This window comes from Theropithecus gelada, chromosome 5 (assembly GCF_003255815.1).
Source record: "Theropithecus gelada isolate Dixy chromosome 5, Tgel_1.0, whole genome shotgun sequence".
Taxonomy (NCBI): Eukaryota; Metazoa; Chordata; class Mammalia; order Primates; family Cercopithecidae; genus Theropithecus; species Theropithecus gelada.
In genome coordinates, this window is record NC_037672.1 from 58,622,179 (window position 1) to 58,646,736 (window position 24,558).

General features: G+C 39.4%; 1 protein-coding gene across 1 annotated transcript; it reads left to right on the top strand.

Moving 5' to 3' along the window:
- Window positions 1-1,638: 1,638 nt before the first annotated feature.
- On the top strand, window positions 1,639-22,563 carry COQ2 (coenzyme Q2, polyprenyltransferase). Its single transcript, XM_025385508.1, is given in 9 exon segments — window positions 1,639-1,699; window positions 1,702-1,764; window positions 1,767-2,039; window positions 7,326-7,492; window positions 12,740-12,861; window positions 14,198-14,283; window positions 16,415-16,548; window positions 18,626-18,814; window positions 22,032-22,563. Coding segments are annotated over 9 exon segments (1,260 nt in total). The 3' UTR covers window positions 22,197-22,563.
- The last annotated feature ends 1,995 nt before the right edge of the window (window positions 22,564-24,558 follow it).

The following is a 24,558-nucleotide window of genomic DNA, read 5'->3' on the forward strand; positions in this document are numbered from 1 at the left end:
TTTAATGTCCTGCTGTTGCCATCTTGAAATTCTTAATATATTTCTTTAAACAAAGAGTTTGGACCTAAATTGGAAAGTCACGGATGCAATACATGACTAATATTACACCCTTTTCAGGTTTGAGTCAGATCTAAATCGTCTCCCATCTAAATAACTAGGAGTGTTACTCAATTTCCTGTTGGCCTTTATTCTTTGCAGGCAGGAGAAAGGCTAGGTACTCCCTGCCTCATTACACTAAAGTGGCCAGGCATCCAACTTGCTGTACTTAAGATGTGCAAGAAGTCACAGAATCATTGTACAGGTTTTATGGAAAGGAGCCTAAAGACTAAGTCAACTTCCTGGGACATTAAAATCCAGACGAGTGACTTGCCTAGGGTTACTCAGTGAGAGGTTAAATGAGATGATACATGTAAAGTGCCTGGCACACAGCGGTATACAGAGTTGCTTATGAAAAAGAGTGCTGATCATCTTAGGCAGGAGGATCGCTTTAGCCCAGGTGTTCCAGACCAGCCTGGGCAACACAGTGAGACCTCCTCTCTACGAAAAAGTAAAAAATTAGCCAGCCATGGTAGCTCGTGTCTGTAGTTTCCAACTATTTAGAATGCTGAGATGGGAGGATTGATTAAGCCCAAGAGGTGGAGGCTGCAGTGAGCCATGATCCCTCCACTGGTCTCCAGCCTGGATGACAGAGCAAGACTCTGTCTCAAAAAAAAGAGTGCTGACTTTTCAGCTCCAGGTTCTTAGCATCACACACACTGGTTGTCTGCTGATTACACGAACTCCTTTGAAGGGCTGTCAAATTTAAAATTTTCACTTGTGTAATGAGCATCCCTTAATCCTGAATGCGGTTTTAATTAACAGTCTTGTATGTGGCCACTTGGTGCCCTTTTTGTTTTAAAATGGCTAAACGTGTATGCAAATTCTTTTGGATTCAGTACGTTTTTCAAAGCTTTTTTGTTTTTTCCTAGTACAACTGTTCCACATGTATAAACACTATCCTTTTCATTTTATGGAGAAAGCTGGTAATACTGTTAAATTATAGGGGGCCATTGTTTTGAACTAAGTTCCTGCACTAGGTCTCAACAGATCAGACTAAGAATCAAGAGTCACCCATGCTAAAGTTCCAAGTCACTAAACTAAAACTAAGTTGTATCTGACATTCTGAGAAGTCAGGAAAGAGAGACAACAGCCAATTTTCCAACCAGGCCGTTTCAAAATGCAATCGTCATGACAATTAAGTTTCCTGTTTTAGTCCTTAACCTGGAGTAACCTGATGTTTCTCTACTGTTGTTTCCCTGTCCCCTCCTCGCAGTGAAAGTAATTTGAAGTGACCAATACGCTTTTTGTTCTCCGCTTCTGCTTTCTTCAGCCCTTTTTCCGTCTATAAAGCCAACTTCCTCCGCTCGACTCTTTGGAACACTTATTCTATTTTATGGAATAAGGTGTTGCCCGATTCTATTTTTTGTTTGTTTCCTCAGAGACCCCTGTTCTGAGTGTTGCCCGATAACAGAATCACAAAGTCAATCGAGATCGAGTTGTAAAAAATTACAACTACATTTGTCGTAATTTTTTTGCCTTTTGCCAACAGGAATTCCTTTTAAAACATTAAGTATTCCTCCCTTACAGTAAGCGACCACGATGACCCCTTTTTCTCAAGTAAGGATGAGGAAAGCTTGTGTCCACGCCGCTTCCCAGCCTGGCGACTTGGATTGCATCCTGCGGATGCCACTGCGCATGCCCGCTGGGGAATGACGTCAATCCGAGCTCTCCCGGCCTCCCCAGCGCCATGCTGGGCTCGCGAGTCGCGGGGTTCGCGCGGGGCCTGCGGTCTGTGGCACTGGCGTCGCTGCCGGGCTGGCGGGGCCGCTCCTTCGCCCTGGCGCGTGCGACCGGCGCGCCCCACGGTGGTGACTTGCAGCCCTCCGCCTGTCCCGAGCCGCGCGGGCGCCAGCTCAGCCTGTCCGCGGCTGCGGTGGTGAACTCCGCGCCCCGCCCCCTGCAGCCGTACTTGCGCCTCATGCGGTTGGACAAACCCATTGGTGAGTGCGGGCGGGCGGGCAGCCCGGGAATTTGCAAGTAGCAGCCTCCAACTCGGCTCCGCGGAGCTGTCCGCGGCGGCCGGCCCGGAAGTGATGGAAATGAGAGCATGAAAGCTTGGGCTTGGCTGCCGACTGCCGTGCGCAGGGGCGAGTCGCTTCGGGACACGCAGTCTGGACAGTCTCCTAAAGGACTCGACAGTTTCACGTCTGTCTGCATCCTGAGCACCTGAAGCGGGCAAGAAATTCTCTTTCCACAAATACTTGTTTAAATGGTGACTCAAGCGGAAGGTTCCGTTCTCGTGGCCCTCATTCATTTATTAGAATGTTTGATCCTCCCCGCAATCTTGTAAGGCCCACAAAGACAATAATTAAGACAGTTAAGACGCTGAGGAAACTAAGGCTCCTCGTCAGAGCCAGACTAGAAGAACTCTGTATTTTGATACTGAGTCGGAGCTCTTTTGCCTGTGTCACCCGTAAGGCAAAGATTTAATTCATTTGAACGCAGCAGAGACAGCGCTTACGGACTGCCTGTCAGCTCACAATCGCCCCCGACAGGAAGATTTCCCTGACTTTCCTATTTTAATTAACACCTACCAACCTCACTTTCTATCGCTTTATCCACAATTTTTCTTAATAGCACCACTAACCTTATGCTCTTATTGGTTGATTGGCTTCTCAAGTAGTGTTAAGTGAATTAATAAGTTCCTACTACATTGTCCGGCCATAGAGATAGAAAGAGCTATGGAAACTCCTTGCTTTCAAGGAACTCTGGTCTAGTTGAAAAAGACTATTTGGTGAGCTAGAAAAATATAGATCAAATATGAGTGGTACAGATAGCAAGTGCTACAGGGAAAAAGAGAAATTGCTGTGGGTCCCTTGCTGGAAAGTTTCAAGAAGAAATTATACTCCAAGGGACAAGTTGATTTTGATTTTGCAAAGGAGAGAAGAGATCTTAGTGCGAGAAGTATTTTTGCAAAGAACCAAGGATGGGGTGTTAGAACACTACGATTATAAGCCTGACCTGGAACACCAAGTGGGTGTGGAAAATGGGAAACGAGACTAGACAAGAACGGGTCTGAAGAAGCTGGATAACGTGGAGGGAGAAGTGGAGGATGAACTCCAGCCAATCTAGATGATGACATTTGCCATTGCAGTGTATGGGGATGTATTCAAAGGCCTAGGTACATTCACTCCACTTTTGCCCATACAAGACCCAAATTAGGCCTTGCTTTTGGTATTCTAGATTTATGCACGACCTATTTGGGATTAGAGCACTAAGTTATAACAGTCAGCCATTAAAACATAAAAGCCCATTGAATGATAGGGACAGCCCTGACATCATTGGGAGGCTGTGTATGACCCCCATGCATTTTGGGGAGATTCATGTTGAGAGGCATACATTTCCAAGCCCAGTTCCAATCTGAAGCCTGACTATAATTCTGTTCTTGGAGTCTGTGGCATGGAGTGGCAGTGTAGGCTTATAGATGAACATCTGCCATTATTCCCATTTCCCCAGTTAAACCTCTGGCTTCTATCTTAGTGGCTGGACCTTCCGCCGTGTAACAGGAGGCAACAAAGGGGTTATGAACAAAACTCTGGCGCCAGACCTCTTGGATGTGAACCTCCACCCTGCTTATCTAGGGACCTTGGTTAAATTACTTCACCTCTCTGGGCATCCATTTATCATCTGTAAAATGAAGATACTATTAATGATAATGTGGACTTTGTGAGGTCATGAAAATTCATTAATATATGTTAAGTGCTTAGAACAGTGCCTGTCATAATATGTGCTGAAGAAACAGCCATTATTATCTTAGAAGTGGGGATGGAGAATATTATACTTACAGATTGTATATGTTAGGAAGATACTAGCCTGCATGGTTTGGTTCTAAATAAGGTGATCATTACAGGATTTTTCAGAAAACTACATAGTACAATGTTAGAATTCATTTGAACCCCTAACACATGCCAGGAACAATAATTGACAGGAGTAGAATTCCAGGTTTGATAATTCTTTATTTAAATTCTTATTTTGTGGGGTAATTGTATGTTCATTGTTTTACTTTATTGAAGTTATAGCTTGTTACCTTCGTTGATCAATAGCAGGTTTCATAGTTTTTGAGAAGGCAATGGTTTCTTTCAAATGGGCCAAACTACCTTATTCCGGAAAGTTTCAGCAGGTGGCACTCTTTCCACCAAATTGGAAGTGTAATTTTTTGTTTTACCACATTTATGGGTGATGATGTCTTAAAGATCATCTGTCTTTGATCTGCTCATCACCCCTCAGAACTTGCTCATTTTATTTCATCTCCCATAGAGTTTTTTCTTTTTCTACAAGAAACATTTCTTTTTGCAATCTACTTGTCTCTTGTCTGTGCTACCTCTGCATCTTTCTTCACAGAAAAGTGTGGGGAATGAAAGTGTCATATGGAAGACAAAAAAATGTTGCGAAGAATCAGTAGGGACAAAAGAACAGGTGAAACTGAAGTGTATGGAGAGATTTAGGGTGTACAGAGTGACAGCATTGGACTTAGGACACAGACTGCAGCCAGACCATCTGGGTTGGAATACCACCTTGGCCACTTTTTACCTGTGTGGTCCTGGGCACAATTACTCCCTCTCCGCATCAGTTTCTGTATTTGTAAAATGGTTGTAATAAAAATAGTGCCTATCTCATAGGCTTGTTGTGAGAGTCAAAAGTGTTCTTTGAAACCACCTGGTACAATAAGGGCCATGTATCTGTTATTATTGTTATAACATCATCATTAATATTGTCATCTCATAACGACTCTTTGAGGTAGCTGTTCTCTTCCCTCATTTACAGATGAAATGAAGACTTAAGCCTTAAGATACTTTACTGTCTAGTGTCACTCAACTTACAAGTGGCAGACATAGAACTGAGAAGTCTTATTTTCCCCTTCACTGTAGGAACCCATGTCATCTGTAGGGGAGCTCTGCAGATTCCTATCAGTAAGTGAATATGGTACTTTTAATACAGATTTTTGGCCAAGCGAGTTTTGTTCCTGATAGAAAACACTATAGGTGGTTACACGTCTTTCTGTCTAGAATTTTTTTCTTTTTAGTGGAACCTTTAGTTCTAATTGTACAGGAAATAATAGCTGTGAAGTGGTATTCTTTCTTCTCTAGCCTAGGAGGATAGGATCAGCTATTCCTCTGTCCCTTGTGAACTATACTCAGAGCTCCAGGGTAAAGAAAGTAGTTACATCTACTATGTTTTACTTAAACCACTCTGTTTATCTGTTTCCTCATCTGTAAGATAGGGTTATTAACAATACCTACTATGTAAGGTTGTTACTTGAGAGGCTGAGGCGGAAGTATTGCTTGAGCCTAGGAGTCAGAAGCTGTAGTGAACTATGATCTTGTTACTGCACTCCAGCCTCAGCACCAGAGCCAGACCCTATCTCTAATATAAATATATAAATAATTAAGTTTAATATAAAGATGTCATTGAAGATTAAATACGTTTAGACATATAAAGCATTTAGAACACTGCCTGACGCTTCATTAACACTCCGTAAATGTTAACCATTGTTACTGTGGGGTGTACCAAGTATGAGTCTGTCCAGGACAACCTGAATTTAGGTCTGGACTGGCCATTTCTCAAGGTGTTAGCTTGAGGCTTCTCCTTAACTTTTTTTTCTGTTGTGGAAATGTAAGTCCCCTTTGGAAAAGACACTCTGATTCCTCTCTACCGCCTCCCAAAACTAGCTAACTAACTTGGACAGCTTTGTTTTATGCCTTTGAAGGACCCTGTTCTTGTCCTGTTGTTGGATTGATCTTTTATTGTTATTGCTTATTTAACTGCATTTCTTCCTTTTGATTTATGAGCTGCATGAAGGCAGAAGCCACCTCTGTCTTAGCCACCATTGTATTCCCAGTTCTTAGCACAGTTCTGGCACAGAGTATATGCCTCATCAATATGTATAAATGAATAAAGCTTAAACCTAGTGAAGCTTAAACATGATTCCAGGGACTTTGGTCATTTGACCATTTTTTCTTCGGGATCTGAACTTTCTTTAGCCCCAAATCCCTTTTCTCTTGTATCCCTCCATAGGGAAGGAAAGCTCAGAATGTATCTAATAGGCAGCATATCCAAACATCAGTTGAAAGACTTTCTTTTAGAATTAGAATATTAAAGTTCATATTTGAAGTCTTTTATATAATCTATTTGTTTTTGTCTTAATTTCATCTAGTTTATTGGTTAAGTACTAAGAACTAACCCCATTTGTACTTGTAGCTGCAAAGTACTCAGTTCAAAATAACAAAAAATCTAACACTTATAATCCCAGCACTTTGGGAGGCTAAGGTGGGAAGATTACTTGAGGCCAAGAGTTTGGGACTAGCCTGAGCAACATAATTACCTGGGCGTGGTGGCTTGCACCTGTAGTTCTAGCTACTTGGGAGGCAGAGGCAGGAGGATCACTTGAGCCCAGGAGTTTGAAGCCACAGTGAGCTACAATTATGCCATTGCACTCTGGCTTGGGTGACAGAGTGAGATGCTGTCTCAAAAAAAAGATAAAAATTAAACTAGACCATCTTAGTGTATTGTACTAACAATAGTAAAGGAAATTTTTGCTACCTTTTTTGAGTAGGTCATGTGTGTATATGATACAATATTCAGAAGGTGCTAGGGTGTAGAGTGAAAGGCAAGTCTCTTACCCCTGTCTCCTGTCCACACAGTTCCCCTCCCTAGAAGCAACCAGTATTATCTGTTTCTGGTGTGTTCTTCCTGACATGGTTTGTGAGCATATTAACATTCGTGTATGAATGTTTTATATGTAGGTACATATATATATTTATATACATGTATAAACACACAATAAACAATTTTTAAGTTGTCCTTCACAAAGGTAGGGCCATTTTGTAACCTCATTAGAAATACATAAGAGTGTTCAACTCCCTAGAGTGCGTTGTCAGACATTGGGTTTTGCCAGTGATAGGTGAACATTTTTATCTCAATGTAGTTTTCATGTGGTTCTCAAAGTTGAGTATCTTTTCATACATATAAGAGCCATTTGTATTTTTTATGTGAATTTTTATTATGTGTTTTGTCTAGTTTTTAATTGAACTGTTGATCTCTTTCTTCTCCGCATTCTGCATAGTAAGGAGTCCTTTGTGATTTGAGTTGCAAATTTATTCTCTCAGTTTTGTCTTTTTTTTTTTTACTTATAGTGTCTTTATTTCTTTGGTATGTGGTGTTTAAACAAATGAAGACAGTTAACTGACTTAAATGTATACCTTTTTTGTCTTTTTATTTTTGCTTAGGAACCTGGCTGCTGTATTTACCATGTACCTGGAGCATTGGTTTGGCAGCTGAACCAGGTTGTTTTCCAGATTGGTACATGCTCTCCCTCTTTGGCACTGGAGCTATTCTGATGCGTGGAGCAGGCTGTACTATTAATGATATGTGGGACCAGGACTATGATAAAAAGGTAATTTCATCCTGAAAAGGAATAGAGAGGCTCTTCTCAATTCTGCAGAATAACATAGTGGTATCGCTTTTGAATGCCATATAAAGCAACAAGATCATTCAGTGACTACAGAAATCCAGCATAGAAAGTGCCAGGATCAGTTGAATAGCTGGTATTGCAAAGTGCAGAGTACAATACTTCCTTTCTCAACACAAGAGTAGCCCCAGGGGCAAGGTGTGCACTTTATTATTATAAAGTGAATTGAGAATTTGGAAGACTGAGGATGAGGGAGTTAAAGGTTAGGAGTGAAAGTGAAAAATCCATCCTGAACCTTCAAGTGTCCAAAGATCTGTCATCCCTTCCTTTGAGATGTATTTTAGAGCCCTAACTATTCTTACATAAATCAAGTGAATCAAGGCAGCCCTTGTTAGCGTTTCCTATAATTGTTTCTTTTAAAAACATAACTTTACCCATTTTTTCTCCTTAGAAAAATAATACATGCTTGTTCTGAAAAATGTAGACAATATAGAATTGCAACCAAGGAAAAGTGCAAGTTGTCCTTATCTCCTCCTCTTATCCCCTAGAGAAAACTTCTGTTAAGAGTTTGGTGCATTATTTTTCTCTGGATTTTTTTTGTACCTATTCTAATGCATGTGTATAATTATTTCCTTGTTCTTCAATAGTTATTTTCTCAAGGAAAGGGGCCATCTTATTTGCCTTTTTATCTTAGCAAGTATGCCATAATTAGTACAAGATCATTAAATGCTTGAGTAAATAATCAATTGAAATTTGATTTTAAAAGAAACCCACATTGAATTATAAAAAGTGAATAATCTTACATAAACTTATATAAAGTTAATAATCACTCCTAGTTTGCCTTTTATGTAGTCTGATTTTTCCTTAAGCAAGGCATACCTATAATAATTTTTCGTTAATAGAATAGTGTTATGTATGTGTGTGTGTGTGTGTGTGTGTGTGTATTTGAGACGGAGTTTCACTCTTGTTGCCCAGGCCTGGAGTGCAGTGATGTGATCTCGGCTCACCACAACCTCCGCCTCCCAGGTTTAAGCGATTCTCCTGCCTCAGCCTCCTGACTCGCTGGGATTTCAGGCATGCACCACCATGCCCGGCTAATTTTGTATTTTTAGTAGAGATGGTGTTTCTCCATGTTGGTCAGGCTGGTCTTGAACTCCCGACCTCAAGTGATCCATCTGCCTCGGCCTCCCAAAGTGCTGAGATTACAGGTATGAGCCACCGCGCCTGGCCATTAATATATTTTTTAATTCAAAAGCATTTATTGGGTACTTGCTATGTGGAAGACCCAGTGGCAGGTTCTAGGATTGCATTGATGAAATACAACATTCTTGACATTCAGGGTTTAGTAATTATAATACAGCAAAAGTCTTTTGAGAATAGTATTCACCAGGGAACTCGCTTGAGACCACTTACCTCAACCTAAGGGAGAGGATTAGAGATAACTTTCTAGGCAGGGGTGACCTTTGAACTCTAAAAGAATAGGATGGCAAAAAAGAGTGGGCTAGAGGGTGAAGGTTTCTCTAGACAGAGGGAACAGCAGGTCCAGAGGCATGGCTGTGAGATGAGTATTTGTTTGATAACAGCAACTACATGGTCTGCGTGTGGCTGGAGGATATGGGGTATAGTAGAAGAGTGGCAAGAGCTGTATGGTAAAGCATTTCTCTGACACAATTGGGATGCCTTAATTTGCTAGGAGTGCACACTGTCCTTTTTTCTTTTTCTTTAAAAATGTTTTTGTTTTGATGGATTTAGGGGTACAGTTACAGTTGGGTTACATGGATATAGTGTGTAGTGGTGAAGTCTGGGCTTTTAGTGTACCCATATGTAGTATGACCTAATGGGTAGTATTTCATCCTCTGCTTCCCTCCCACCCTCCCACCTTTTGGAGTCTCCAGTGTCTATTATTCCACTCTGTATGTTTCTGTCTACCCCTTGTTTAACTCCCACTTATAAGTGAGAACATGTGGTTTTGACTTTGTTTCTGAGTCATTTCACTAATAATAATAGCCTCCAGTTCCATCCATGTTGCTTTTACAAATGACATGATTTTATTCTTTTTTATGGCCTTGTATTCCACGGTGTATATATACCACATTTTTTAATCTAGTTATCCATTGATGGACACTTCGGTTGATTCCACGACTTTGCTATTGTGAATAATGCTCTCATAAATGTACGTGTGCAGGTGTCTTTTTGGCAAAATGATTTCTTTTCCTTTGGGTCGATGCCCACTAGTGGGATTGTTGAATTAGTTGTTCTGTTTTTAGTTCTTGAGAAATCTTCATGCTTTTTTCCATAGAGATTTTACTAATTTACAGCCCCACCAACCATTTATAAGTGTTCCCCTTTCTCCACATCCTCACCAACGTCTGTTTTTTGACTTTCTAATAATAGCCATTCTGACTGGCATAGAAGATGGTATCTCATTGTGGTTTTAATTTGTATTTCTCTGATGATTAGTGATATCTGACTAAGTCCCCAAAAGGAAACACAACAGAAACAAAAATAGACAAATGAGACTTAATTAAACTAAAAAGCTTCTGCATAGCAAAAGAAATAATCAGCAGAGTAAACAGACCACCTACAGAATGGGAGAAAATATTTACAAACAATGCATCCAACAAAGGGCTAATGTCTAGAATCTACAAGGAGCTCAAACAACAAGAAAAAAATAACCCCATTAAAAAGTAGACAATGCACATGAACAGACATTTTTCAAAAGAAGACATACAAGAAACCAACAAACATATGAGATACACACTTTCTTGATTTGGAGGTCCACACATCCCGGTCAGTTTTTATTCTGTACACTCTATGAATGAGGCTTCTGGCATATATCACTTCAAGATAACTCTTGAACATGTTAATAGTAGTTCATCACTTAAAAAAATTTCTAGCTTAGTATAAGCCTTCCAGAAAATGAAAAATAGTGCCATAAATTACTAACAGTTTATGAAGCATGGGTCTGTTTAGATAAGTGAACATTTGAGATTAAGTATTTGAAGCCAAACTGCAAAATTCTAAATTGCTTTATCTTATTTAGTAGACAGACTCTCCCCTAAACGTTTACATCCCACACTTTTGACTAGAGTTAAAACTAATTACATAGATTTTGACTTCTGCTTCCAGGAAGATGGACTAGATGGAATAGATGTATTTTCCCTATTGTTTCCACTAAGTATGACTAAAACCCCTGGACATTATACATAAAAAAAACATAAGAGGACTGTGGAGAAAAGGTGGCAGACTGGCCAGGGACCTCAGTACCCAAAGAATTTCCTAGATTTTGTGTTTCTTCATATATCCCAGACTTGGAACTGAAGAAGCCAGAAATCTGGAAATGTCATTGGGCACAGACAGGAAAAAAATAAAAATAAAAAGCCTACTGGGCAGGGACCAGTGGAAACCAGGTTGGGAACTTGAACTTGTAACCCCAGCTGGTAGCAATTAGGCAGCATCTCCCACCCCCTTCTTTTGCCAGAGCAGTGTCAAAAAAAGTCAACTGAAATGAAAGGTTTAAATAAGATTCATAGTCTCATGACATAATACTTAAATGTCCAGATTTCAGTTAAGAATCATTTGTCATACCAAGAACTAGGAAAATCTCAACTTGAGTGAAAAAAAGACAATCAGCAGATCAACAACACTGAGATGGCAGAGATGTTAGGATTTCTTAGAAAGATTTTTGAAGCAGCAGTCATAAATATGCTTCAGTGAGCAATTACAAACATGCTTGAAACAAATGAAAAATACCACCTCTCAGCAAAGAAATAGAAAATATAAAGGAGAACCAAATGGAAATTTTATAACTGAAAGATAATAATAATTGTAATAATAATTCAGTGGATGGGCCCGACAGCAGAATGGAGGGGACAGAGGAAGGAATCAGTGAACTGGAGATAGAATAATAGAAATGACACCATCTGGAAAACAGAAAATAGACTGAAAAATTGAAGACCTTTGGACTATAACAAATGATCTAATATTCATTTCATGAGTCTTGGAAAAGCAGGAGAAAGGGGTTGGGGCTGAAAAATGATTGAAGAAATATTAGCTGTAAAAGCCCCAAATTTAGCAAAAGACTTAAGCCTACATATTTAAGAAGGTGAGCAACCTCCAGACACGATAAACACACAGAATCCTCCCCTCAATACATTATAATCAAACTTCTGAAAACTAGAGAAAATTTTAAAATCTTGAAAGCTGTGAGAAATATGAAAAGCACAACCATAAGAGGAAAAATTGAATTTGTACTTCATCAACAAATTTTTATCTGTTAAGGACCCTGTTAAGAAGATTAAAAGGGCTGGACGCCATGGCTCATGCTTACAATCCTACCACTTTGGGAGGCCGAGGCAGGCGGATCACTTGAGGTCAGGAGTTCGAAACCAGCTTGGCCAATATGATGAAACCTTGTCTTTACTAAAAATACAAAAAATTAGCCGGGCATGGTGGTGGATGCCTGTAATCCCAGCTACTTGGGAGGCTGAGACAGGAGAATCGCTTGAACCTGGGAGGCAGAGGTTGCAGTGAGCTGAGATTGTGCCAGTTCGTAAATATTTTAGGCTTTCTCTGTGGAAATTGAACATGTTATAGCTAAATAGCTGATAAGGAAGTTGCTTTGTCTTTTATTTATTTATTTATTTGACACAGGGTCTTGCTGTGTCACCCATGCTGGAGAGCTTGGTGCGATCATGACTCACTGCAGTTTCAACCTCCTAGGCTCAAGCAATCCTCCTGCCTCAGCCTCCCCAATAGCTGGGGCTACAGGCATACATCACCATACCTGGCTAATTTTATTTATTTTATTTTATTTTATTTTATTTTATTTTATTTTATTTTATTTTATTTTATTTTATTTTATTTTATTTTATAGAGACAGCACCTCCCTATGTTGCCTAGGCTGGTCTTGCACTCATGGCCTCAAACAATCCTCCCACCTCAGCCTCCCAAAGTGCTGGGATTACAGGCTTGAGCCACACTGCACCCAGCCAGGAATTTCCTTTGTTTGTTTAGAGATGGGGATGGGAGAAAAGAGAATTAGTGGTGGGAATTTTTAGTTGTTTTCGAAGCTGTTTTAAATATGAAGTTTTGATTCCTGCCAGTACTTAAAATGTTGATTTCTCTCTTCATTCATATTTGTGCCCACCATGGGCCAGTCTCTTCACTAAATGGTTAAGTAAATGATTGAGTCATTACATGAAGTTCAGGTATCTGTTTTTATGTTTTAAGGTTACAAGAACAGCCAGTCGTCCAATAGCCGCCGGAGACATTTCAACTTTTCAGTCCTTTGTTTTTCTTGGGGGACAGCTAACCTTGGCACTGGGTGTTCTTCTGTGTCTGAATTACTACAGGTATATTAAACATGTTTCCCACATCATGTATAAAACCTCTCCTTTGAAATGGAGAAAGTAGGAATAAAATGAAATATCTTTATCACAAAGTTGTTCATTTGCTACTTATCAAGCAACTGTAAGTTAGCAAGTGTAAGTAACTCACCACACATTTTTAAATCTGCTTCAAGAATGCTTTCAGCCAAAGGAGTTAAGAAATGAACATTTAATTTGTTTTGAACCACCTTCAGTATTTGTACTACTTTCCCTAAGTGACACAAAGCAATTTCATAGGTTTTCTAAGTGCGTGCGTGGATGTGTGTGTGTACAGCCACACATATGTGTATAATTTTATTTATGCTGACAGTATCTGTAAAGTAGACTTAAAGCAGAAGTGATTGTACTCATTTTGCAAAAAGAGGAACTATGTCTTTCCCAGGGTGGTGTTACTAATCAATGACTGAAGAAAGAAGTGGGAGGACTCATTCCTATATCTCTTAAATGAGACAAAACGAAACTTTTGTATATCAGATTGCTATTTACAAAGTACTTCAATGCCAGAGAAGAAAGACAAAAAGAGTTACTTTATATAGAGACTAGACTTAGTTTTGCATGCCTTGCCCTGATAGCATCAATTACATGAAAATACCTTTGGAAGGTTATTTCTGGAAGGGGTAGTGTTAGATAAACTTTGAGGTCCTAAGAACATCTTATTTCATCACATTTTCACAGGTGTTTCCTTTTTTCTAGAAAAGTAACACCGCATCATGCATATAAGGAGGGATATCTTGACTCTAATTATTAGTTAGGACATCTCAGTTTATTAGATGCCTTAATATTTGCAAACAGTTCAGAGAGGCAGTAACATTTGGTAGTTAACATTTGGTGGTGGATAGGTTGGACTCTGGAGCCAGACTACCTTAGGTTTGAATCTGGGCTCTGCCATGACTAGCTATCTAACAATTAGCAAACTACTTAGTTTCTTTGTGCTTCAGTTTTCCCATCTGCCAAAAAGGAAGAGCATAAACATTCATATTATAATACCTGCCTTTTGGAGTCATTGTGAAGATTATAATGAATTAACAAATGTGATTCACTTAGAATAGTCCCTAATACATGAAAGTACTGTATGTGTTAGCTATTATTTTGTTTGGTTGTTTTATAACATTTAAAGTAGTTTTCTACTCATCCTTTATAATAGGGAAAGTCAAAGTCTAGGAAGATAACTTACATAAAATATAATTTAAGATAAAATATATTTTCCAATTAGTATTACTTATGTCGTTGTCTTAAAGTATTTCGTGGTTTCTAAGAGGTAGTGGTAATAATCACTTTAATTGTTTTTTCTCTTTTTTAGTATAGCTCTGGGAGCAGGATCCTTACTTCTCGTCATCACCTACCCACTAATGAAAAGAATTACATACTGGCCTCAACTAGCCTTGGGTGAGCTTAAAATAACTCTAAGTATTTCCTTTGATACCTGCAAACTACATTTTTATGGAGAGATAGGTAGATAGATAGGTAAAGATGAAATGACAAATCAGTCATGTGATTTTCCTAACCAATAGTAGATTTTCACATTTTAAAGGAGAGCAGTTGGCTATTTTTATTAGCTAAGAAATATTGCATGTTTATTAGGGTTATCATCATCATCATCATTATTTTTTCCTCTCCTCTCTCCCCCTCTCCTCCCCTCCCCTCCCCTCTCCTCCCCTCCCCTCTCCTCTCCTCTCCCCTCTTCTTCTCTGAGACAGGGTCTTGATCTGTTGCCCAGGCTGGAGTGCAGTGGCACGATCTCAGCCTACTGCAACCTTGACCTCCCAAGCTCAAGTGATCCTCCCACCTCAGCCTCCTGAGTAGCTAGGATTACAGGCATTCACAACCCTGCCTGGCTAGTTTTTGTATTTTTTTTGTTGAGACAGGGTTTCGCCATGTTGTCCAGGCTGGTCTCAAACGCCTGAACTCAAGCGATCTGCCTGCCTTGGCTTCCCAAAGTGCTGGGATTACAGGTGTGTACCATCGCGCCTGGCCATCATTGCTTTCTGAAATGCTGTTTTAAAAATCTCGGTATGTCATGAAAAAATGTTTAATCTAGATGCCCTGAAGAATTTGGGGAATGGGGTAGGAAGCACTCTGTGGCAGGAAAACAAGGGTTAAAGTGTATGTGATAGCTTAGACAGCTCCTGTTCTGTGAAGCCTCTCAGGAAGAAGTTAGACAGTCTCTTCTGGGCTACCGTAGGATTCTAATCCGGCACTTACTCATTTCAACAGCATTAATTCAACCAAGAATATGTTGAGAGCCTCCTGTGGTCTCCAGTTAATAAACTGTGGCCCAGCATTTAGCATAGCACTTGGCACAGTGAAGGTACTGAATACATACTTGTTGGTGGAAAAAAAAGGAAGATAGTTAGGTAAGCCAGTATCAGAATCTGTTGCAAAAACGTCTATTCCCAGACTTTTCTATTCCTAGAATATTCCTAGAATGACTCTAGTTCTTTGAGTCATTTTTTTCAGTAAATGAAAGAACTAAAAGCAACTCAGGAAACTGATGTGAGCCTGATTTGCGGGGAAGTTGTGGTAGAATATTTATCTTTTTCTAAGATCCTCTCATTGAATGTTCTCTTTATTAAATTTGAAATTATATTCTCAATATAAGCATTTCCTATCTGTAAGATAATATTAAGAAGCTGGTATATTTACTCCAAACATTTATTGAACCCCTACATTTACTTTGTGCCAGGAATTGCAGCAGGTACTGGGAAAATAAAAATGACTAAAACACACTGACCATCTTTAAGGAGCTGGAGATGGAGATGACAGATCAACAGGTCATTGCAGTACAACGTGGCAGGCAGGAGCGCTACGGGACCACAAAGGAGAGGCACTTAATCAGTTAAGGAGGGGACATAAGTGGAAATAGGTAATATAGGAGGAGAAAAGGGGTTTCTGAGAAAAGGTATCTGAGACACATTGAGTTTAAGGTACATGAGCAACTTGCAGGCAGAGAAGTCCAGCAGACGGTTCAGTATGCAGTCTGGAGCTTAGGAGAGTGATCAGGCTTGCAGGTGGAGATTTGAGAGCTGTCAACCTGTAGGTGTTTGTTTACAGTCCTCAGAGACGATGCCCTTGTGGAATAAATCAGTGTTCCTATGTATATTCTTGTTTCTGTAGCTGGTAGGGGAGGCAGAGTGGTAACAGAAAGAACATGGGTTTTTGAGTCAGATAGATCTAAGTTCAGATCCCAGCATCTACTGTTATTGATAGTGCCACGCACCATACTAGGTGGGATAAATCTTCTCTTTAAACCTACTATTTACTTAATTAGGGGATATTATTCTTTTTATTAGCTCTGTTACTTTAGTTATTAACCTCTCTGAGCCTGTTTTCTTTTTTGTAAAATGGAGCTAATAATTACCACTGAGGGTTGAAAGGGTTTAAGGAAGGAACCCACAGAAAGCAGCACACACTGAGTCTGATACCCAGGAGCACTGAACGCGCTCCAATGCCACTCCTTCCCTTTAGGATTCTAAAGTACGTATAGACTTTCCCCCTTTTTGTGTTTTGCTAATTGTAGGCTTGACATTTAATTGGGGAGCATTACTTGGATGGTCTGCTATCAAGGGTTCCTGTGATCCATCTGTTTGCCTGCCTCTTTATTTTTCTGGAGTTATGTGGACACTAATATATGATACTATTTATGCCCATCAGGTAAAGAAATTATCTTTTTCTTAACTTTGGTTTAGTTGTTGCTGTTTTTAAAGAACCAAATTAAGGAGAAAACCTTTTTTCTTAAATTTGTTGTTGTTTTTTAAGAACCGAATTAAGGAGGAAGAATTTTTTTTTCTAAAAAGAAGGTCATTCACAGTTCCATGGCTCCAACAAAATATTTTTTTATGTTTATGTGTGTTTACCAAAATTCAACTCATTTATTTTATTTACAAGCAATTAAGTAGTATTTACTGTATGCCAGGCACTGTTTTAAGTACTTTACAAACTTAATCCCCCAACAGCCTTCGAGGAAAGTACTTAAACATTAACCTCACTTAACAGAAGAGGAAACATGTGAAGAAGTATTTGTCATGTCAGACAGTTAGTGGGTGGCAGAACTATGATTCAAGCCCAGTGTTCAGACACTGCTTTTAACCACTACATTCTCCTGTCCCTCTAATCGTTGAATTATGCAAGTTTTATACTTGGTGTAGTTAGTGAACATTTTCCTATATTTTTACCAATTCTTTGTCATTGTCACTTTAAGACTGTGGACTATGAGATAGTCTATGCCCCAATTTAACATGCCATAAATTTGATGTGCCATAATTGAAACAAATTTAACAGTTTCTCTATTTTGACTACTTAAGTTGTTTGAGTTTTCACAATTGTAAGTAATATTGTTCTAATCATTAATACTTCTTGAATAGGAGTTTTTCAGTTAAATTTTTAGAAGTGGTATTATTGACGTAAAGGATTATATGCGTTTTTATAGCTTTTGATTTTGCCTTTTTGATAAATTCAATTCTAAAAACTCATTTTTTTCTTTTACATTTATAAACTTTCCCCCAGCTTTATATGAGGAGTAATTGACAAATAAAATTATACACATCCAAGGTATACAGTGTGATGATTTGATAGTACATGTTCTGAGAATACATTTATGAACTTTTCAGAAAAGTTTTTCTCAGTATTTTTCTGAAATATGATTATGTATTCTCAACCATTTACTTGAAGAATATGTCTGGATTTCATCCTGTTTTCTTCCACTAAACCCCCTATGCCCCGCTACATTTGTAGTATCTTGAAAAGGCAGATCTGTAATCAGCCTTACTTCCAAAGTGAAACTTGACTTACGGTTAGAAGAGATGCCTGTACTTTTTGCAGTAAGGTCTGGAACCAGTGTTTAGGATACCGGTACTCCAATTAGATTAACAACTTCAGGAAAACACCACATACTCATTGGCACTTTTGTGGTTCACATAATTACAGACAGTTTGCACCCTGAAGGCGATTGTAGTATGAAAGGAAAAACAGAAACATCCACAGTCATTGTTATTTGGATTTGGGCCCCAAAGGGAAGCCTGTCAGGTTGCTGTCTGCCTGTAGGTCAGTGCAGAGAGTTCAGCATGCAGCCACTGATCTCACGTGACCATCATTATTTACAACAGTATATGAAGATGCTTACAAGTAAACTTACTGGGAGAAACCAGGCAGCTACATGTGGTTATATCATCAAGACCTAGCTCTACCTAAACAGGATTTGATAGAAAAGGCAAGGCATAGATTGGGCTTGAAGTGGAAAATGAGTGGATGTGGTTAGGTGGTAAGTGAGCATTTTTCTACATCTGTGACTTTTGCAAGATTGAAACTAAAATGTACGGGAGATTATTGGGATTTGAGACCTCTGAGGTAGAGAGGAGCTATGGAAAGAATTAGAGCTGAATTGTAATCCTAACACTGTAAAAATATAGTTAAGAGTCATTATAGGATTATAACAAATACAATGATATATAGAAATGAAGCTGGATGGTGATTTTAGCAGTGGTATTTAACTTTGGTTGACCTGCTCATTCATTACTGATCAGCCTGTTTCTGAGTTACTGTCATCTTTCACCGCTTATGGTATATCTGCATGTTCTTTAAAAGACAATTTCTTCTGAAAGCAGTTAGTGGTAATTGGTTGCACAACCTTGTGAATATACTAAAAAACACTAAATCTGATACTTCGAAATGTGAATTTTATGGTGTGTGAACTAAATCTCAAAAAACAGTTTATTTTTCTTTCTGATATTAGGACAAAAGAGATGATGTTTTGATTGGTCTTAAGTCCACGGCTCTGCGGTTTGGAGAAAACACCAAGCTGTGGCTCAGCGGCTTCAGTGTTGCAATGCTGGGGGCGCTGAGCCTAGTGGGTGTGAACAGTGGTCAGACTGCTCCCTACTACGCTGCCCTGGGTGCTGTAGGAGCCCATCTGACTCACCAGGTTTGACCTTTTTCTTATTTGTCCCTCATATTTCCTTAGTATAAATTATAAAAATTATTTAAACAGTATGCCCTCTGTGTTTACCTGGCAAGGAACTTCTTAAACAACTACTTGGCTTGTACTACCTTTAACAGAGCCCCCTGCCCTCTGGCCTCAACTTATAAGAAAGCTAGCTATAGTATTTTATTTTATTTTTAAACTTTTTTTTGAAACAGGGTTGTCCAGGCTGGAGCGCAATGGTGCAATCACAGCTCACTGTAACCTCTAACTCCTGGGCTGAAGTGATCCTCCCACCTCAGCATCCTGGGTAGCTGGGACTACAGTCATGCACCACCATGCCTGGCTAATTTTTTTTATTTTTTGTAGAAATGGGGTCTTAAGATTTTGCCCAGGCTGGTCTTAAACTCCTGGCTTCAAGCAGTCTTCCTGCCCTGATCTCCCAAAAGTGCTGGGATTACCAGTGTGAGCTACCAACCCCAGCCAAGCTATATTATTTAAAAAAAAATAATACAGGTCTAAATCCAAATTTTCCCCTCTGATTTTCCTGGAATTACTTCTGAATTCATGGTTGGAAAAATTTCGGTAATATCTGAAGCTTGTGGTTTGAGTTGAATTACTCTAAAAGCAAACTGACAGATAAAGCTTTAAAAAAAAAAAACTGGGTTTCTAGTGATGGTTAGTAGACTAATTATTCATAAATTTGGTTTCTGCTGGCATAAAGACCAAGGCCAGATAAGACAGGAAATGCAGAACATGTCAAAGTTCTGCCAGTAGAAAGCAGGAAGCTGTCATTTCAGGATATTCACCCACACCACATCCCCTACCTGTCACAAACTTATGTTGAGAATCTACATTGTTGACTTGTAAAATGAATGAACTAAATATAATTTTGATTAAATCACTTGCTAATAAATTGACTATATTTTTATATCAATGTTATTGTTATTTTCATTAAACAGAATCAAAAAGGTATTCATGGTAGATCACCTGAGGTCAGGAGTTTGACCAGCCTGGCCAACATGAACATGGCAAAACCCCATCTCTACTAAAAATACAAAAGTTAGCTGGGCATGGTGGCGGGCACCTGTAACCCCAGCTACTCAGGAGGCTGAGGCAGGAGAATGGCTTGAACCCAGGAGGCAGAGGTTCCAGTGAGCCAAGATCATGCCACTGTACTCTAGCCTCGGCGACAGAGCAAGACTCCATCTCAAAAAAAAAAAAAAAAAGGGTATTCATGAAGCTATATTTAGATGACTGATTTTATACAGATTATTGCCAGTTACTAGCAGTGTAGGCAAGACTTACATAACATGGTATGAAGGAAATCAGAATCTGATGTCTATAAAGTAAACCATATGCTGTGTCCCCTCCACTGTTTTCCTCACTGTGAAAACTAAAATGTGAATTGGTGACTTTCCAGGATGTCGCTATTTTTCCCTTCAGAATTTCTCAGCATCCCTTTTTGGTCGTAGCTCAGTTCCATGAGGACTGACATTGTCATTTGATTGTCTGGTCTGGATAATGGGTATAGGTTAATATTTAAACACCTGAATATTAAATAGTACAGGAAGGCAAAAATTATTAAGACAAATCACAAATATTATAAGAAATACTCGGCCAGGCACAGTGGCTCACGCCTATAATCCCAACACTTTGGGAGGCCGAGGTGGGCAGATCACTTGAAGTCAGCAGTTCAAAATCAGCCTGGCCAACATAGATAAACCCTGTCTCTAGTAATAATACAAAAATTAGCTGGGCATGGTGTTGTGCACCTGTAATTCCAGCCACTCGATAGGCCGAGGGAGAAGAATCACTTGAACCTGGGAGGCAGAGGTAACAGTGAGCCAAGATGGTGCCACTGCATTCCAGCCTGGGTGACAGAAGGAAACTGTCTCAAAGGAAGAAAAAAAAAATACTTGGAGCCCACTTTATATTTTAAATTGCATTTATGGTCCTCTGTCCAGTTTTTTTTTGTTGTTGTTGTTATTTTTTGTTTTGAAACAGTCTTCCCTCTGTCACTCGGGCTGGAGTGAAGTGGTACGATCTTGGCTCAGTACAGCCTCCACCGCCTCCTGGTTTCAAGCAATTCTTGTGCCTCAGCCTCCTTAGTAGCTGGGACCACAGGCACACACCATCATGCCCAGCTCATTTTTGTATTTTTTTAGTAGAGACGGGGTTTCGCCATGTTGGCCAGACTGGTCTCGAACTCTTGGCCTTAAGTGATCCACCCACCTCAGCCTCCCAAAGTGCTGGGATTACAGGCATGAGCCACCACGCCTGGCCTCTCTGTCCAGTTTTCGATACAGTGTTTAGAGATGGTCATAGCTATCTTCTAGTATTTAAAGATAAAGGAAATCATGATGATTGTAAGTCTGCAGACCACATAATAAAGAATAGTCCCCCATGCCTAAGGAGGATAGGAACATACATGAGACTTCCTTAGTGTTATTTGCAGGGCTAGCATGGGGAAAAAGGAGTATGCTTGTTCTAGATTACTAGCAACAAATTTAGGTCTCTAGCTCCCCTCCTCTAAATGTAGGTCCCTGAACAGGAGAGATTTAGAAATGTGGGAGGGCATTTTTGGTTATCATAATAAACTAGGAGAGGTGACTATATGGATGATGGCCAGATACAGTCAATATCTTGTGCTGCACCAGATTACTCTGCATCATAGAGAGTTGTCCTGCCCAAATGGTACTTGTTCTCCATTGAGAAACTTTGCTCCAGACACTAAAACCACAACTGGAGGGTAGGAGTTGCAGGGAGACGGATTTTAGATCAGTTAGTATAAGGAAGAACTTTCTAAATAGTTAGAACTAAAATTAGTATGGGTTGCCTCACAAGCATTCATGCAGCCCTCAACTGAAAGTTCTTAGGAAACAGCTTGGATGATTCCAACTGAAAAATATGGTAAATTTTTCTTTTTCTTTTTCTTGTTTTTGAGATAGAGTCTCACTCTCTCACCCAGGCTAGGAGGGTGCAGTAGGGTGATCACAGCTTATTGCAGCCTTCACCTCTTGGCCTCAAGCAATCCTCCCACCTCAGCCTCTTGAGTAGCTGGGACTACAAGCATGTGCCACCATGCCCAGCTAATTTTTTATCTTTTGTATTTGTATTTTTTGTATTTATTGTTTCCTCCTCTGTGTTAACATGTTTATTTGTGATGACCCAAAGTCCAGAGTAGGTATTAAAACAACTTTGTGTTCCTCTCTTGCAGATTTACACTCTAGACATCCACAGACCTGAGGACTGTTGGAATAAATTTATCTCCAACCGAACACTGGGACTAATAGTTTTTTTAGGGATTGTCCTCGGGAATTTGTGGAAAGAAAAGAAGACAGACAAAACAAAGAAGAGTATAGAGAATAAAATAGAAAATTAATGAATGAAATTTTTCTAGGAATTATTAAAACATTTTTTTCAAAATATAATTAGATTTGAATATAAAATCTGATATAATATGTTAAAGAATTAAGAACCTGAAGATTTAGAACATATTTACCTGGATTTTAATTCAATTATTTGCTAGCAAAATTCCCCCGTGTCACAGAAACCAGGGACTGTTCAGGATTTGAGATGGCCTTGAGTATTTTACTTGATACATTCTGCCCATTATAATTCTCACCTGAAGTTATGAGGATTGTACAAGTTTTGGCACTTTAGAAAAAGCCTGATGTGGGTCTTTCGTAAATGAATGTCTCTATAAGAAAATGGACTCTTTTTTAAGGGAAAAATAAAAGCTGCTGTGGAAAGTTGGGGCTTATTGTTCTTTATTGTGACCTTTAGTCACTGCCAAAAACTGTAATTTAGGAAACCAATTCTGTTTTTTTATGTTTTAGGATAATTTAAATAAGCAAATAGAAGTATTTAGCTGTTATAGCCACACGTACCACTGTTTACCAACCCTGACTTTTATTTGGGAGATTTGGTCTTTTATGTGCAGTCACAGTGACCAGAACAAACAAGTAGGCAGTCACCAGAGACTACCTTGATTTTCTGTCTATATCTTTTTTATCTTATCCCATTATAGTTTATAGGATAGTGATACTTAAATGTTTACTGTTTTTTCCCTTACCTACCCTCACTTTCAGAATGTTCTCAACACAGAAGCCAGAGTAATTCTCTTAAAACCTAAGTAAGGTCATGTCATTCCTCTCCCCAGAACCCTCCAGGATCTCCCTAGGTCACTCAGTACAAAACAAAAGTCCTACCACCTGCCAGGTCCTCCGTGATCTGGCCTCGTGTCTGACTTCTCACACTCACACCTGCAGCCCCACTGGCCTCACTGTTCCTTAATCAGGCTGGGCAGACTCCTACCCCAAGGCCTTTGCATTTACTGTTCACTTTGTCTGGAAAGTTCTCCCCAGATCATGTCTTACTCCTTCACTGCAGAACCTTTCTTAAATGTCACCTTCCCTAAGAAGCTTTTCTTAGCCACCTTCAAAAATCTCACATATACCACCCATACTTCCTGTCCCCTTGCTTTTTTTTTTTCTTTTTCTCTTCAGCTCTTAGCATTAGCAACCTAAAATATATCTTACTTGATTTAAATTGCTCTCATAGACAGCCGGCTATAGGGCAGACAGTCATTTGTATATGTGGGTGTGGGCAGCAGTAAATATAAAATTGCATGATGACGACGAGGATGATGATGCAGCTAACAGCACTTACATATGCCAGGCACTGACAAGCACTGGAAAAATTATTTAACTGTTTACTCAGCAAATACTGAGTCACTGAAAATGACTTGGGTCAGTTGTTGCAGCTGTAACTTTGCTATGGCAGCAGTGAGTTGAAGGGAAGAAGAATTAGGAACATAGTACCCTACTTTTGAGGAAATATGATTGGCTTTGATTTTAACAGAATAGACAGAGTTTAAATCTGTGTTGATTTCTGTTTTCTTACAGATATAACCCTATGTTTTAAAATGCTTAAAACAACCCTTTCCAATTAAAGAAGGGTGAGTACAATGTAGTTCAATTTTACAACATTCTCCTTAGTTTATGAACGTTAAAAATGGAACAAATTTTTAAATCACTAAAAATCCTGCAACTTTTTTTGTGATCCATGGGACAAGAGAACAGAACATTAGTTTATACACGCTCAAAAAGCTTATTCTCAAAAAGCTGCTTAAATGTAATTGAATTATTTTAATTCTTTTTCATTTTCCTTCCTTTTCCCAGTAGAAACACTGAAAAAATAATATAAATGGGTAAGGAACAGATTTTAAAAAAGAAAAAACAATCAAGTACATTATTAGTCTCTAGAATCACAGACTTACAACTCAAGTTGGAAAGACACACAGCAGTCATCCATCTAGATCAGGAGTGTCAGTCCCTGGGAGAGTTGAAAGGGGCATTGCGGGAGTTTGTGATAGTTGAAATGACCAGCATTGCCTTAGGAATTTGTTCAGCGGGGAGGGCCCTTGCCCTACTCTTCTGCGTCAAAGTCAATGTGAGTTTTTCAATAGAAATCATGTGAAAGAACTTTTTAAACTGTGGTCAATTATCTACCACAATTTCATGATGGGGGTGGAGATAGGATGGGAGCCACAGGGTCTAAAAAGTAAATGAATACAACTATTCCTGCTCTAACTGACCTGCCCTCTGAATTCCCAGAGCAGTTGGTGGGTGCCAGTGGAGCAGGAGTTATGAACGCCAGTCATGGCCATAGCTTGCCGGGGTTGGAATCTGCTTTAACACCTATCAGTTGGGTGACCTTGAACAAGTTCCCTGACCTCTCTG